General features: G+C 52.1%; 2 protein-coding genes across 5 annotated transcripts; one reads left to right on the top strand and one right to left on the bottom strand.

The window, feature by feature from the left end:
* Positions 1–1,292: 1,292 nt before the first annotated feature.
* ZBTB8B (zinc finger and BTB domain containing 8B) lies at positions 1,293–9,797 on the bottom strand. 4 transcript variants are annotated; one of them, XM_059868424.1, is made up of 4 exons: positions 9,681–9,797; positions 8,078–8,959; positions 5,537–5,715; positions 1,293–2,127 (listed from the first exon to the last, which is right to left on the bottom strand). In XM_059868424.1, exons 2-4 carry the CDS (start codon positions 8,955–8,957, stop codon positions 1,816–1,818), a joined length of 1,371 nt encoding a protein of 456 aa, XP_059724407.1. In that variant the 5' UTR covers positions 8,958–8,959; positions 9,681–9,797; the 3' UTR covers positions 1,293–1,815. The 4 variants fall into 4 exon arrangements, with proteins under 4 accessions (XP_059724407.1, XP_059724408.1, XP_059724405.1 ...); XM_059868425.1 differs by having other exon boundaries at positions 9,674–9,741; XM_059868422.1 differs by lacking the exon at positions 9,681–9,797 and adding an exon at positions 9,531–9,647.
* Positions 9,791–16,710, top strand: BSDC1 (BSD domain containing 1). Its single transcript, XM_059868430.1, has 11 exons — positions 9,791–9,843; positions 10,391–10,451; positions 10,974–11,090; positions 11,658–11,825; positions 11,907–11,961; positions 12,255–12,370; positions 12,563–12,631; positions 12,775–12,856; positions 13,277–13,798; positions 14,305–14,408; positions 15,060–16,710. Exons 1-11 carry the CDS (start codon positions 9,833–9,835, stop codon positions 15,090–15,092), a joined length of 1,338 nt encoding a protein of 445 aa, XP_059724413.1. The 5' UTR covers positions 9,791–9,832; the 3' UTR covers positions 15,093–16,710.
* Positions 16,711–16,854: the final 144 nt, after the last annotated feature.

Genomic DNA, 16,854 nt, shown 5'->3' with positions numbered 1-16,854 from the left:
TCACCCAAATTAAGGGACAGAAAACAAACCCAGCACATTACATGGTGACACTCATCAACAATTTGGACCAGAGCACCCCAGAAGTCTCTTCACCTTCTGCTCTTTGCAGCAGCCACCAGTAAAGTGAATTCTTTAATAAGAACTTTATTTCTTCTTTCCTCATCCTGCCTGGCGTGGCAATGAAGCCTTGGCTGCACTTGTGAGAGCAGGATCACCTCTCACAAATAAATCTGACCTGACAGTGGGGCAGTTTCACTGCTGGATGAAGCAGAGGGAGAAGCTGAATTGTTCTTTTTCAAGGAGTACAAGAAAAGCACGAGGTATGCAGAACAAACCCTGGTTCAGTCAGAAGGCTCTTGGGTTTTTTAGGTTTGCCAAGTAGAAAATCTTTACACCAAAACCCTCAGGAAACAGCACTAAGTGGGAGGAACTGCTCACTCTTTGTCAGCCAAATCTGTCTTAAAAAAAATTCTGCTCCAGCCAAAAAGACTCTTCAAATTTGCCTTTTTGTGAAACACTTGGGAAGAGCAGAGTGAAGAAGCATTAACAGTCTTATTTCACAGTATAGTTCAGTTTTGTCCCTTTGTCAGGGAACAGGAGGTCACCCCTAAGCAAACAGGCTCTCTGGTGGTGCTGGGTTTTCTTCTAAAGCTTCCCAGCCTGAGTTTTGATAGCTCTGAAAAACTTGCTGCTGGAAAGGTGACAGAATCTCACCTCCTTTGCAAAGCTTTAGCTGCCCCAGCAAAGAAACAGGAGGTCCACAGTGGAGGATTTTTAAGAAAATAAATATTGGATAAAATCACCAAACATAAATCACGAGAGGATCCCTGAATTCAAAAAGAAATGACAGGAAAAGAGGAAGAAAAGGATTCCAAGAGGGCATCCAGAGCTGTTTTATAGCATGGTTCAGATATTTCACTGCTCCTCAGCTACACCAGGTGTGGGTCTGGTTATTCCATCTGCCACAGCCAGAATTCCCAAGGAACCTGCCTGACAGCTTTTAACTCCTAGTGTAAAAAGCTGGAAAGAATTTGGGGTTTCTCTTGGTCCTGGCCACTCAAACACCATTATCTGTGCTTCATATTTAAGCCAAGACTACTGAATTCTGAGTGACATTAAAGCTGAAGATCTACAGCCTGAACTCTCAGGAGAGGAAGATGCAGTAAAAATTCAGAAAGAAAAGCTTGATCTCTAAATTCCTGCAATTAATTATGTAAAATAGATTCTTCCTGTCTATCCTTTCAGCAGCAGCATATTTTTGTGTGTTGGTTTTGTTTTTTTTGTTTTGTTTTGTTTTGGTTTGGTTTTTTTTTTGTTATCCTGGTTTTTCTGCCATGGTTTCCAGGTCAAATCCAGTCTCAGCAAACATTTATGGTTGTTAATTTACATAACTCTGTCCTAAGACAGAAGGATCACAGATTAGCTTGGAAAAGTCCCAAGGTAAGAGATGTAAACCACATTTTATGGCATCTTCAGAGAAAAAGGTGGTGTCCCTTTCAGATCAGGGATTAAGGACCATGACTCATAATTTGAAAAAACCTGTTCCCAAAACAACCCAGAGGTGTTCCACCTGCAAACCCAAAACCAGCAGGCAGAGAAACTGCTCAAGTCCAACCTTTGCAAGGCCCAGACTGAAGATTCTTCACAGATTTCTGGTGCACGGCACTGAAAACTTAAAAAGTATCAAAAAATCCAGTTCTCCTCCCCATTGAATTAAAACCCAGAATCATAAAAACCAGCACAGTGTCACTGATGCAGTTTTCTGTCACAGACACTGCCAGGGAACCTCTCAGTGCTCCCCCTCTCCTCTCACTGCTACATCAAAGTCTCTCTGTCCGACAAACTCCGGTGGATTTCCTGCTTGTCATCGCCATCGTCCTCCTCAGCTGGGTCATTTTCCTCTCCAGACTCCACATAGATGGGCCAATCATTGTCAGCATCTCCTTTCTCCTGCCCTTCTGAGGCCGTTTCCACCAGGCTGAGGTTGATGGGCAGGGAGTCCTCGTGGGTGGTGGTGACACAGGTGCAGCTGTCACAGAGCCCGAAGCGCCGCAGCCCCTGGGACAGGCTGTTGGTGAAGGTTCTCCTGCAGCCCTTGCAGATGATGGGCTTGTTGGAGCGATGGACCTGCAGGGAAAACAGCAAACTTGGGGGAAAAAGGCAATTTGATGCTTTGGAGAGATTGCCTCAAAAGGGAAACAGCCACACTTCAGCTGAAAGGGAGTGGAATCTTCATCGTGATTCTGCCTCAAAAAATTTGGGTTACCCAAGTGTAAGAATCATGGAATGGTTTGGGTTGGAAGGCACTTAGAGCTTGTCCAGCCCATGGACACCTTCCACAATTCCAGGCTGCTCCAAGCCCCATCCAGCCTGGCCTGGGACAATTCCAGGAATGAGGAATCCACATCTTCACCACCCTCAGAGGGCAGAATTCCTTCCCAGAATCTAACCTAACAGATTGGGAAGATAAAACGCCCCTGGGACAGGCTGTTGGTGAAGGTTCTCCTGCAGCCCTTGCAGATGATGGGCTTGTTGGAGGAAACTTGGGGGGAAAAGGCAATTTGATACTTTGGAGAGATTGACTCAACAGGGAGTGGAATCCCCATTGTGATTCTGCCACAAAAAAACTTGGGTTGCCCAGGTGTAGGAATCATGGAATGGTTTGGGTTTGAAGGCACTCAGAGCTTGTCCAGACCATGGACACCTTCCACAGTCCCAAGCCCCATCCAGCCTGGCCTGGGATGCTTCCAAGAAAGGGGAATTCACAACCTGACCACCCTCACAGGGCAGAATTCCTTCCCAAAATCTAACCTAACAGCTTGGGAGAACACCCAAATCCTTATTGTCCAGTCCAGGAGAAATATCAAACACTTGTGAGAGGAGAAACATCTGTCACAAATAAATCTGACATGGCAGTGGGCTGTTTCACTGCTGGATGGAGCCTGTGCAGGCCTTGACCTGGTGAGCACTAATTAATCAGTGTACAGTGCTAATTAGATGTGTTCATATCAAGGTAAAGAAGCTCTCTTAGCTGTGGTAGCTGAATAGGTTGTCAGTACTCACTTCTGCTAACAGCTAGAACATGAACACAGCTTTAATCTGTGAAATCTAGAAGGCTGTTTAGCATAATTTCCACTTATCTTATTATGAGCAGTAAGACAATAATTCTTTTGAACATGTAAACTCACAGGAATGTTAGAATATCTATAATCCTCATCAATATGCATTTCACTAATGTGATGAAAAAGCATACAAGAAAATGATTTTAAGCTAACTGCACGCCTCTGGCAGTTTACCAAGCACCCCAGTGCTGTGGTGATGCCTTGAGGAGCTGGAACAGAGGCTGGATGGGGTTAAGTGGAATAAAGAGATTTATTGAAGTGCCACACCCTGGCAGTGCCTCAGCCACAGTCCTGGCTCTGCCTGGATGCTCCAGGATGGAAGCAAAAGAGAGCTTGGTCATGAGATCTCACATTTTAATCAGTTCTGCTCCATTTGCATATTGGAGTTAATTATCCAATTACAGCCCAAGAAGTCCCATCCTTCTCCAGCCCACGCTGTTTGTGCTCTCGGGCTGAGATTTGGATCAGTTGTCCTTGGTCCCCAGCTGGAGGAGGAATTGTTTTGTCTCCTGCTCTGTGCAGAGAGCTCCCCATCTGTGGTATTCACCTGCCCTCTGAACAGAGAGAAGCTGAGAAAAGAAAGATTCTCAAACCAATTCTTCTCAAACCAACTCTTCTCTCCCGTGTTTGTGCACACGTGGAATGCAATGGAGGATTATTTACCTGAAGGAATTTGGTCATTTGCACTCTGCTGAGGATTGTTTTGTTTCCTTGGTCAGTCACTCACAGCTGTGTCCTGACTGTCACGAGCTTTTCAGTAGTGAGTAGCAAGTATGATATAGAATAGTATAGTAGATAGTATATTATAGAATGGTATAGAATAGCATATAGTGTAGTGTAGTGTAATATAGTATAGTATAGAATAGAATAGAATAGAATAGAATAGAATAGAATAGAATAGATTAGAATAGAATAAAATATAGTGTAGTGTAGTGTAATATATTATAGAATAGCATATAGTGTAGTGTAGAATGGTATAGAATAGAATAGTATGGTATAGTATAAAATAGTAATAGTATAGTAATAGAATGGTATGGTATAGAATAGCATAGAATAGTATAAAATATAGTATAGAATAGTATAGTATAAAATAGTAATAGTATAGTAATAGAATGATATGGTATGGTATGGTATAGAATAGTATAAAATAGTATAGCATAGTGTAGTATAGAATAGAATAGTATGGTATAGTATAAAATAATATATAGTGTAGTATAGAATGGAATAGAATGGAATGGTATAGTATATAGTGTAGTGTAGTATAGTGTAGCATAGTATAGAATAGTATAGTATAAAATAGTAATAGTATAGTAATAGAATGGTGTGGTATGATATGGTATGGTATAGTATAGAATAGCATAGAATAGTATAAAATAGTATAGCATAGTGTAATATAGAATAGAATAATATGGTATAGAATAGTATATAGTGTAATGTAGTATAGTGTAGCACAGTATAGAACAGTATAGTATAAAAATAGTAATAGTATAGTAATAGAATGGTGTGGTATGGTATGGTATGGTATGGTATAGTACAGAATAGTATAAAATAGTATAGCATAGTGTAATATAGAATAGAATAATATGGTATAGAATAGTATATAGTGTAGTGTAGTATAGTGCAGCATAGTATAGAACAGTATAGTATAAAAATAGTAATAGTATAGTAATAGAATGGTGTGGTATGGTATGGTATAGAATAGTATAAAATAGTATATCATAGTGTAGTATAGTCTAGAATAGAATACTATGGTATAGAATAGTATCTAGTGTGGAATGGAATGGAATGGAATGGAATGGAATGGAATGGAATGGAATGGAATAGAATAGAATAGAATAGAATAGAATAGAATAGAATAGAATAGAATAGAATAGAAAATTTAGTGTAGAATATATAGTGTAGTGTAGCATAGTATAGAATAGTATAGTGTTAAATAGTATTGTATAGTAATAGTATAGTAACAGTTTAGTATAGTATAGTAATAGTATAGTATGGTATGGTATGGTATAGAATAGTATGAAATAATATAGCATAGTGTGGTGTAGTATAGAATAGAATGGTATGGTATAGAATAGTATCCAGTATAGGATAGAATGGTATAGCCTATAGTGCAGCATAGTACAGTACAGTACAGTGCAGTATAGTGTAGTATCTCTCTTTAACATAGCTGGAATGTCACATAATACAGTTTTAATAGGGCCAGTGCTCAGCATTCTGAAGCCCTGGAGTCAGATGCCAATCACCTCCCAGATTTGGGGTCGCCTTGCAATTTCAACAACCATCCCCTAATCCAACCCCCAGAGCCACCCACTAAAGACCCGACAAGCCAAAACCCGAGGCAGCAGCCTGAGCCTCTGCTGCCCTGTAGCCCTTGAGGAGCCGTGCAGGTGAGCTGGGCGTGGCGGGGCACTCACGCTGAGGGCGTGGCTGCGCAGGTGCTCCTGGCGGGTGAAGCGCTTGCCGCAGGTCTCGCAGGGGTACGGCCGCTCCCCGGTGTGCGAGCGGATGTGGCGCTTCAGGATCCCCTTCTGCTTGGCCGTGTAGGGGCAGAACGGGCACTTGTGCAGCTTGATGGGCACCACCAGCACGTCACCTTGGGGACAAGAACACACAGGGCGTGAGCTCGGGCACCTGCTGAGCTGCGGCTCGGGCTCCTCGCGCTGCTCGCTGCAAATCCGAGGTGGGAGCTGCGTCTGCATCTCCCCGGGCTCTGCTCACCTGGGCTTCCTCGGCTGGGCCCTTGCAGGATTCATGCAGCTGCAGTGCCCTGGAAAATCAGCCTGTCTGTTGTTCAAGACAGCAAAACATTCATTTTATTTTAGGAAGCTTTTTAGTTAAGTACCAAAAATCTGCTTCTAGTCAAGTGGGGTCTCTGCTCCATCTCAGCCACTTCCTTTTTTTTAAATTATTAAACCATTAGCATCAGAAACTAAAACCTTAAACACAAACTGCAGGCAGAAATTGCACATTTTGGCCATGTTCTTTCATATTTAGCTATGAAAATATGACTCTTAGCATTAAACAGCATCAGAAGCTAAAACCTTAAACACAAACTGCAGGTAGAAACAGCACATTTTAGACATGTTCATATTTAGCTATGAAAATATGACCCTGTTTCTACTCCCTCCCTGTTGGGAAAAACGAGGTGAAGGACTCCAATATATTTCCTGACAATATTTTACTGTTCCAAAAACCAAACCACAAGTAATACACGATTTATGGAGTCAGGTGCAAGAACAGAATTAAATTTGAAGATCCCATTTTACAGAAAGGTGGGCATTGCCAAGTTTTTCAGCACCAGCTTCCCTTCCAGCAGAAAGGTGGAGATGTGATGCCAAAGGATTAATTTTCCCTGTTCCAGGCCCTGATTCAGGTGTGTCAAGCAGGTGAGGCTGCAGAGCACCCTTTGTATTAAGGTTGATCCAACCCACTATCAAAAAAGGTGTGTCTGGTATTAACGATGTGAGTGAGAGCCTTGGAGCTTCCCAAGGGATTGCAAATCCCTGCTGGGCATTTAGAGCTTCATTTAAACCCAGTTCTTAGTCCTGCCTTGCTTCCAGGGCTCTGCAGGTGCCAGTTCTCCCTCCAGTCTCCTCTGACTGGAACAGAGGTGGAAACTTGAAAAAAAAGTGATATTTATCTCATCTCTTAACCTGAGTGCACCATTCTTTTATCAGGAGTTTGTGTTTCTCATTCCTGGTGCCTTGTGAAGAAGCTGAGGCAGCAGCACCACTGAAAGCTGAGAAACTCCCACTCTCCTCACTGCTACCAAGTCCTGGTTTAGCACAGAAACAGAAGGAATGGAAGGTTTGGTTTCTTTTCCCTCCCTCCTACTCAAACCCCATCTCTCTCCAACATTTCTGTCAGGACTCCTGATGTTCCCTATCAAACTCTGGAAGCATTTCCCTTTTAATGACTCATGAACAGCCTGGAGATGTTGAGAGAGGAAAAAGAGGAGTGAAATTTGTGTGTTGGATGTTCTTGCCTTGGCACACATCAAAAAGCAGCAGTGTGAGTGGTGACAGCCCTGCCCTGAGAGTAAACCTGCAGTTGTGATTTTATCAGTGCCCTGCTTGAGAGGATTTGTCACTTTTATTGGCTTTAAAGCCACAAAGGCAGCTTGAGCTGGAAATGACAGGAAAATAAATTTGCTGGCTACAGTCAGTGCCAGCCCTGTGGCATTTGTCACATCCTCAGCACCTGTGGCACTCACAGTCTGTCAGAGCCACCTCCTGTCCTCACAAGGCTGTTTGGAGCAGGCACTTATGAAAAACCAGATAAAATGCCCAAATCTTTATTGTCCACATCAGGACAAATGCATGTGGGCATGATTTTCTTCTTCTCCAGGTGCCTGAGAGCGCTGCCAGGAAATATTCCTGAGATATTCCAGCTGGTGCTGGGCTCGGGGCAGCTGGGAAGTGAAAAAAGCCTCATTTTTATGCCATACCACAGATTTTTATGCCACACCACAGAGCTGAAAGCTTTCAGTGCTCCTAAAGGACTTGCAGGAATCCCTCAGTGTTGGATAAAACTGATTCCTGCCCTCTGAAGTTGCAAACAGAGCAGCAGGAGCTGGGATGGGATGAGCTCCTCCTGCTGCACCAGGTCCTGCAGCAGATCCCTCCTGTGGCAGCTCAGCTCCTGTTGGATTGTTCTATGACCATCAGGAGGGAAAAATCCTTTTTAAAAACATTCAACGAGGTCCCAGTGAGTTTGTTTATGAAAGAAGAATCACCCCAAGTGGAGTCTGGGGGTGATTTGGGAGCAGTCAGCAATACTCACCTGCCACGGGCTGCACCAAACAAACAAGTACAGCTGCTTTCAAAGTGCACAACAAGAGTTTATTTCACCGTGCCAGAAATTCAGCAAAATATTCTCGGACAAGAATAACAAAAGGAGCCCAACAAAGCTGTTCCCTCATGCCCTGCACAGCCTGCACCCCCGAGTCCTCTCACCTGCGTCCTCACCATACCAGTCGCTGTGAATGTCCACCATGGAGCTCACGGCCACTCCAGCATCCTCAGCCCTACCCCCAAATCCCCGGACCAAGTGATGCACCACGTCCTCCTTCCTCGGGGCCGAGCTGTTGCGCAGCAGAGCCTCCAGGAACTGCTTCATGTGCAAATTATTGCAGGCCAGCTCCAGGGGCTGCCCCTCTTCCATGGGCTCCAGCGCCGCCGCGGGCGCGGGGAACGGCGCCTCCGCCTCGTCGGGGTCAAACTCCACCTTGGGTTCCACCCTCCTGCAGCCATCGCCGCTCAGAGGGTCCCCGGCCACCAGCTCCAGAGGGTGGCAGCCGCCGCAGTCCCCGCAGGGAGGGTCCCGCCGGCATTCCGGAACCTTCTCCTGCAGGGAGGACGCGGGGGCAGCGGAGCCCTTGGAGCCCACCGAGGGGCCCTCCCTGGCCGAGCTGCCGCTGTCGGCCTGGTAGAACACCACGGCCTCCCTCTCCATCTTCCTGCAGATGTCCAGCGAGGACCTGATGTAGCTCTTGCAGAAGTTGACCACGTCGGTCATCTGCAGGTAGCTGGCGGCGGACATCACCTCGATGACATTGTCCCCACACAGGTCCAGCTTCCCCGAGTAGAGGAAATCCAGGATGATGGAGAAAGCCTCGGAGGTGACGATGTCGAGCGAGGCCGTGCTGTGGCGCCCGCTGTCCTGGATGTAGTGGATGAGCAGCGCTCGGAAGTAGCCGCTGTTGGCGAACAGGATGTTCTTGTGCGCTTTGAAGATCCTGCCCTCCACGATGATGCTGCAGTCGCAGAAGAAATCCCGCTTGCGCTGCTCGTTCAGCTCCCCCAGCAGCTTGGTGTAGTAGGACTGCACCTCCATGGCTGTGCGGGGACAGAGCGAGCGTCAGCACCGGGACAGGGGACAGCGGGACAGCGGGACACCGGCACTGCCATCCCCTCCCAGCGCTGCGGGGACACCGGGACAGGCGGAGACACCGCCAAGGATTGCCCTGCCCGGTCCCTGGTGTCCGTCCCGCCCGGTACTGAGGGTTCCGCACTCCTCCAAGGAGCGTCCCGCTCGGTACCGGGGATTCCACACCCCTTCCCGCCCGGTACCGCGTCTCCGTTCGGGCCCGGTACCAGGAGTCCCGCATCCCCCCAAGGTGCCGGTACCAGCATCCCCTAGAACGCCACGGTACCGGGATAGCCCACCGCGCCATCACCACCTGCTCTTTACCGCAATCCCTCCCTGCTCCAAGGACCGTCCCGCCCGGTACCGGGGGTCCCGCACCCCGCCAAGGACCGTCCCGCCCGGTACCGGGGGTCCGTCCTGCCCGGTACCCACCGGATGTCCCGGAACACAAAGGACCGTCCTTCTCAGTACCGGCATCCCCTAGAGCGCCAAGGGCCACCCTGCCCGGTCCCGGGATCCCCCGCCGCGCCAAGGACCGACCTCCCGGTGGCGGCATCGCCCGGCGCGCCAAGGACCGTCCCGCCCGGTACCGGGAGCCCTCCCTGCTGTCCGCACCGCCCTGCCCGATACCGGGATGCCCCGGAACGCGTCCCCGCCCGTCCCGGGGAGCGCTCGGTACCCACCGCTCACCTCCGCCCGGCCCCGCTCCCGGTCCCGCCCGGCCGCCGTACGCGGGCCGCGCCCCCGGGGCGGGACAGGAAGTGACGTCAGAGGGGCACGGCTCCGGGGCGGGGCCTGCGGGGTGAGGGGTCGGTAAATATTGGTGACGTCACACCGCCAAGATGGCGGAGGGGTGAGCGGGGCACGGCCGGGGTGCGGCGGGACCGGGAGGGGACGGGGACGGGACAGGGACCCCGTGGGCACGGGGGGCGGCGAGAGGGGACCGGGCAGCGGGGCCGGGCCGGGACCGGGGTCTGGGGGGTGGGAGCTGGGACCGGGATCTGGGGATGGAATCTGGGGTTGGAATCGAGGGTTGGAACCGAGGGTTGGAACTTGGGGTCTGGATCTGGGGTTGGGATCTGGGGTTGGCATCCAGGATCAGGGCCTGGGGATAGAATCGGGGGTTGGGGTCTGAATTTGGATTTGGAGTCGGGATCTGGGGATGGAATCTGGGTCTGGGGATGGAATCTGGGTCTGGGGTCTGGATCTGGGTTTGGAGTCGGGATCTGGGGTCTGGGATCTATGTATAGGGTCGGGATCAGGGGCCTGGGAACATAATATAGGATCTGGATCTGGTTCTGGATCTGGGGTTGGGGTTTGGGATCAGGGTCTGGGATCCTGGTTTGGGCTCGGGCTCTGTGTGTGTGGCCGTGCGCTGACGCCGTGCCTGTCCCGCGCAGGGAGGATGGCGGCTGGTGGCGGAGCTGGCTCCAGCAGAGCTACCAGGCCGTCAAGGAGAAGGTGGGAACCGGTGGGAACTGCCGGGAGCCGCCGGGAGCGGGAGGGCGGGGCTGCGGGCCGGCCCCGGGAGCTCCTCCGCAGCCCGGGAGGGTGTCCCCAAAGCGGGATTGGGATGGGTTTGCTGGGGATCTTCTGGCCGAGCGAGCGCTGGGTCATGCTGGGCTCTGTGGTGTGGAGGTCACCCCCTGAGCAGGGGGGTTGTGCTCCCAGCATGGCTTTGTGGTGTGTAACTTCCTGCTGTGACAGCATTGCTTGTGTTAATTATACACAAAACTTAAAGCCAGGCTTCTCCCAGCCGGTGTTTTTTGCTAGTTTTGGCTTCAGAACCTCCTGGAATGTGTTTTGGGCAGAGCAGATGCTGTTGTTGTTCAGGTTATTCTGGTCTTAGGCAATTGCTCAGGTTGGGGTGAGGGCTCAGCCAGGCTAAACTCTCACACCTGAGTTTTTGTAACGTGCTGGGAGCAATCCCAGCTTTGCTGGGGAAGCAAAAGCCTGGAGAATCCATCTGCTGTCTCCTTGCAGTCCACAGAGGCTTTGGAGTTCATGAAGAGGGACCTGGCTGAGTTCACCCAGGTGGTGCAGCACGACACCGCCTGCACCATCGCCGCCACGGCCAGCGTGGTCAAGGACAAGCTGGCAGTGAGTAGGGGCTGGGAGAGCCTCAGCACCACCCAGTGCCACCCCTGCCATGGCAGGGACACCTTCCACCATCCCAGGCTGCTCCAAGCCTTGTCCAACCCAGCCTGGGGTAATTCCAGGCATGGGACAGCCACAGCTTCTCTGGGAATTCCATCCCAGCGCCCTCACAGGGAAGGATTCCTTCCCAATATCCCATCTAACCCCACCTTCCTTCAGCTTCAAGCCATTCTGCCTTGTCCTGTCACTCCCTCGTGGGGCACAGGGAGGTCCCTGTGGTTCCCTCTCCACCGTGCTGAGCAGGGGGACACTGGCAGTGTCACTGTAGGGTGACACGGGCTCTCCACATGAGCTGTGAGCCTCAGCCCTGCACAGCTGCTCTGGGACAGCCCCACCCCAGACCAGCCAGCCCCAAACCTGGCTGTGCTTCTCCCACAAAGCCTCAGCTCAGTTCCCCCCGAGGCAGCTGCCTCCCACCTCACCCTTCCAGCCCAGCCCTTTCCTGAAGGGACAGATCCTGCCCAGAGATCCTGGGGTGTTACTGACACTGTGCTGCCTTTTCCCTTGAAGAGGGCAGAAGGCTCAGGTGCCACGGAGAAGGTGAGGAAGGGCCTGTCTGACTTCCTGGGGGTCATCTCGGACACCTTCGCTCCCTCTCCAGACAAGACCATTGACTGTGACGTGATCACCCTGATGGCAACACCCTCAGGTACCACCGAGCCCTACGACAGTGCCAAGGTCAGTGTGGCACCCTGAGCCCTGTCCCCTGGCCCTGCTCCTGTCCCTCCCCTCACAGCTGTCCCCGTGTGTCTCCTCCAGGCTCGTCTCTACAGCCTCCAGTCCGACCCAGCCACCTACTGCAACGAGCCCGATGGTATGGGGGGGTCAGGGGCTCCGGGGTGCTCCCCTGGGGGGTTTGGGGGCCAGCTGGAATCCCCTGAAGCCTTTGGCCAGCAGGGCTGGCGTGGCTGCTGAAGAGCAGATCTGGCTCTTACCTCAAGGACCAGCCTAGGCTGAATTTACTAGCCTGGTTTAATTAGTGCCACATGGCCTTGAGCTGGCAGAGGAGTTCTGAGCCCTGTGTCTCCCTCCTCCTTTGCCCCAGCATCTCTCCAGTGAAACCTCCCCAAACTCCAGGATTGTTATCCCTGTGCTTGTCCCAAACAGGCCCTGCTGAGCTGCTGGAGGCCTGGCTGGCTCAGTTCAGCCTGGAGGAGAAGAAAGGGGAGATTGCAGAGCTGCTGGCCACCAGCCCTTCCATCAGGGCACTCTACACCAAAATGGTGAGGCCCTGCCTGGGCAGTTCCTGACGTGGGGAATGCTGCAGGAAAGCCCTGAGCTGTTTGTGCCCTGCAGCTGGAATGGAAACTGTGGAAAAATGGTTGCAATAAAATGGGAGCTGTGAGCTTTGGGAGGAGAGAGGGGCACAGCTCTCCCTCTGAGGGGCTCATCCCTCTCCCTGCTCCTTTTCTCAGGTCCCTGTGGCTGTTTCCCACTTGGAGTTCTGGCAGCGCTACTTCTACAAACTGCACCGCCTGGAGCAGGTGGGTCAGGCTGGGGGGGCCCTGGGGGGCTTTTCCTGGGCAAACAGGGGTCTGGGCTGACCCTTGGAGTCAGTGAAGCTGAAATGCCTGGGGGAGGAAAGGGGCTGGGCATGTGAGCAGCTGCTGGTGTTGGATTCCTGCAGGATGAAGCCCGGAGGGAGGCTCTGAAGCAGCGAGCAGAGCAGAGCATGCACCAAGAGGAGCCAGGCTGGGAGGAAGATGAAGGTGGGACAGAGTTTGGGGCTTTCATGGGGTGGTGGCTCCTCCTCACTGCCACAGATCACAGTGGGCAGTGAAGGGGCAGCTCTGATCTGTGCTCTGTGACCAGTGGGGGGATCTGAGGGGATGAGCTGTGTCAGAGTGGTTGAGGTTGGATCTCAGGAAATGTTCTTTCCCCTGAGGGTGCTGGGCACTGCCCAGGCTCCCCAGGGAATGGGCACGGCCCCAAAGCTGGCACAGCTCCAGGACAAGGCTCTCAGGGATGCCCAGGGTGGGATTGTTGGGATGTTGTACAGGACCAGGGGTTGGATCCCTGTGGGTCCCTCCCAGCTCAGGCCATTCTGTGATTCTGTGAAATCCAGCTCCCAGCCCAGCTGCTGCTGCCCTTGCTGAAACATCTCTCACTTCTCTTCTGCCTCCCTACAGAGGAGTTCTTGGGCATGTCCCCCCTGCCTTGTGCAAACATCACATTTCCAGGAGCAGCACAGAAAGAACCCACCTCAGAGGGAAGCCCCCCTGCTGCTGCCAAGGTTCCCTCTGGGGAGAGCTGGGCTGTGCTGCCCCCAGAGCTGGTGCCAGTGGAGCAGAGCCCCTCGGAGAGCAGCGAGAGCGTGTCCCTTGTGACTCAGATTGCAAACCCTGCCCCTGTGCCTGCCACCCAGCTACAGACTGCAGCTCCAGCCGTGGACCTCTCCCAGAGGCTGGTGGAGGCCACCTTGGAAGAGCAGAGCTCCCTGCCAAAGCCCCCAGAAGCTGCTCAGCCTTCTGCACCTGCCCTGCAATCAGCAGCATCCTCGGAGCTGGCAGCTGGAGCAGAGCTCAGAGAGCTGCAGAGCAAAGGCCAGGGCAGGACAGAGACTCTGAGAGAGGAAGGGCCCACAGATCTGAGAGTCTTCGAGCTCAACTCGGACAGTGGCAAATCCACCCCCTCCAACAACGGCAAGAAAGGTTTGTGTGGGGCTGGGAGCCCCTGGGAGGGGCAGCTCCTGGGGGAGGGCTCTGGGTTTATGGTGCTGAGGGAGAGGAGAGGGAAGGAAATCAAAGGTCTGCTGGCTGAGCAGAACAAGCCCTTGGTCCTGGCTGCCAGGAAAGGCTGTGCTCTGTGGAGGGGATGTGGTGATTCCTTCCCTCTGCCTGTCATCCCTGGGAGTGTCCCTGCTGGGACAGTGACAGTCCTTCCTGTCATTCCTTATCTCCTGCATTTGCTGTGTGGCTGGAACATGACACATCCCAGTTCTCCCAGGCCAGAGGAGAAAATCTTTCAGCATCCACCTCTCCCACTGGTTCTGCACCAGCCCTGGCTGTGAGGGGAGCAGGCTCAGCCCATCCCATCTCAGTTCCTGGGAATGTGGAGGCTTTCCCTCTTCAGGCAGGCCATGGTAGCTCTGAGCCCTGGGAACTCCAGGGCTTTGGGGCCAGCTCTGGTGGCTCAGTGGGGACATTTGTGCTTCCAGGCTCCAGCACGGATATCAGCGAGGACTGGGAAAAGGACTTTGATCTGGACATGACAGAGGAGGAGGTGCAGCTGGCTCTGTCCAAGGTGGAAATGTCTGGGGAGGTGAGTCAGGGGAGGCAAAGCTGCTCCCCTAAAGCATCACCAGCCCCTCAGGGTGTGGTGTTTGTGAGGGTCCCCAGGATGAGGTGAGAGATGAGACTCTGACTCCAAGGTCTCAGAAGGCTGATTTATTTATTTATTATATGAAGAGTTCTATACTAAAACTATACAAAAGAAAGAGAAAGGAGACATCAGAAACTTTACCAAGAACTAATAAAAACCTGTGACTGACTCAGAGTCTGACACAGCTGATGGTGATTGGTCATTAATTAAAAACAATTCCCATGGAACCAATCAAACATTCACCTGTTGGTAAACAGTGTCCAAGCCACATCCCAAAGCAGCAATCAGATCATTTTTGTTCTCATTCCTCTCTGAGGCTTCTCAGCTTCCCAGGAGAAAGTCCTGGGCAAAGAGGATTTTTCAGAAAATACCATGGTGACACTTGGGGTGGTGCTGCATGAGCAGGGGGTGCTGCTGGGGTGAGTGTGAAGCTTTCCCAAGGGGAACAGAGCAGGCAAATCCCTCTTGGGAAGGTGTGGGAGTGTGAGGATACCTCCGGTGCCCTGGGCAGGAGGAGCTGTTGAGTTACAGAAACAAACAGTTGAAACCAGCTCAGAAACAGCTCAGCAATGGATTTCCTCTTGTTTGCAGCTGGAAGATGAAGAGTGGGAAGACTGGGAATAAAGCAGCTGCTTGCAGTGTGTGTCACAGGCTCATTTCCACCATCCAGTGTGAATCCAAGCTCGGACCGGCTGTTCCTTTGTGTGTGACTGTGCTGGGGGTTGCACCTCCAGCCTGGAGGAGTTCCCATTCCTGCAAAAACCTGGGGGCCACACCAGTGACCCCTTCAGATCCAGGAGGAGGAAGCAGGAGGTCCCTGGCACACAGGAGCCCGACTTCTCCACAGGTCCTAGAGACTGGCCAAGCCAAAACTGACCCTGCCGTGTTGGGAGGAGGCAGAGTGAGGGTCCCTGGGGCCAGCTGGGCACTCAGAGCCCTGCCAGGTGTGCTGGCTGCTGCCAGCCTGCCAGCTGGCTCCTTCCCTGCTTGTGTGTGCACGTGTAACCCTCAGCTGAGAGGCTCCTGGACGTGGCTGTGCCTGCTCTGCTCACTGCTCTGCAATTCCCACCCAGGGGGGGCTGAGGGCTGGAGGTGCTGCACAAAAAGGCACTTGGCTCGTGGCTTTGACCCTGGAAGGAGCCAAACCCCCTGCCAAACCCTGAGCTTCTGCCTGGCTTTTTGTCTTGGAAGCTTTTTCTCATGGAAACTCCAGTTTCCAGCAGTTCCTAGAGGAGCCCAGGCCTGCTGCTCCCCCTCTTTGCAGCTGCCCCACCTTCCTGCACTGGGTTTTGTGTCTTTCTAGTTAAATTCTCCAGGCAAAATCCTCGTGGCTTGCTCTTACTCTGAGCCCTGCTGGGCTGGCAGTGGTTTGGGTCAGCTTTGAGCAGAACCCCTGTGTTGGTGGCCACTTCAGCCCTTGCAAAGGTCCAACCTGGCCCAAAGACCACTTCAACCTCAGCTTGGCCAGCCTGGGGAGAGAGGGGCTCCCAAATTGGGGGGTCCCTGCTGGCTGAGGCTGTGTGTCCCCATCTGAGCTCTGTCCTACCCATGCCAGGCCCCGCAGCCACCCTGAGCTTTGCTGTGCTCACTTGGGTTCCTTCACTTCAGCCCCTGTCACTGCTTGCTTCCCTTCTTTCAGCCCCCCTGCCCCTTTTTGGGGCAGTTTCCCTGTCACAACACGAGATGCTGCTCATGCACAGTTATCCCGAGGGGACAGTGCTCTCCCTGGCCTTTGGGTGACACTTTCTGCTTTGTCCTGCCCCTTCCAGGGTTGGGGGTTTCCTGCTGGGTTTGGACAGAACTAAACGAGGTGCACTTGGAAGATTTGGGGGTTTGGGGTTGGGTTTTCCTTCTTTAGGGTGACTCCTGGTGGGAGCATCCCTGTCCTGCCGAAGCCCTGGGTCCAGCAGAGCCTCTCCTTGCCCTGGCTCGGATTGTGGTGGGCAGGGGACACAGGGGACACCAGTGGGGACCTGGGGCTGGGGTGAGCCCCAGCTGGTCCCACAGCAGAGCTCGAGGGTGCAGCATCTGTGTCACTTTCTTTCCTTCTTTAGTGGAATTAACCCTTGGGTTGGTTGTGCAATATTCTCTGTTCTCGAACTATTCCGCATCTCCCTGAGCCTTTTCTAGCTGGGGTGACAAACCAGGAACAATTCTAACAGCTGGTAGTTTTGTAACAACGACTTTCTCCAAACCTTTTACAGACTTGCAGTTAACAGCAATTAAAGGAGTTCTCAGAGTCTCTGCCGTGTTCTCATTTCCTCTGGGGTGGCGATGACACAATTTTCCTTTCCTCCCATTTTCCTCAGGAGAGGGAAAGGAGCTCCCGCTGCCCCAGGCTCCTCAAGCTCTGAGTGACCCCATAAAATCAGCCAGTCCTCAAGCT

This window comes from Haemorhous mexicanus, chromosome 27 (genome assembly GCF_027477595.1).
Source record: "Haemorhous mexicanus isolate bHaeMex1 chromosome 27, bHaeMex1.pri, whole genome shotgun sequence".
NCBI classification, from domain to species: Eukaryota; Metazoa; Chordata; class Aves; order Passeriformes; family Fringillidae; genus Haemorhous; species Haemorhous mexicanus.
This window is presented reverse-complemented; position numbering and strand designations above follow the sequence as displayed.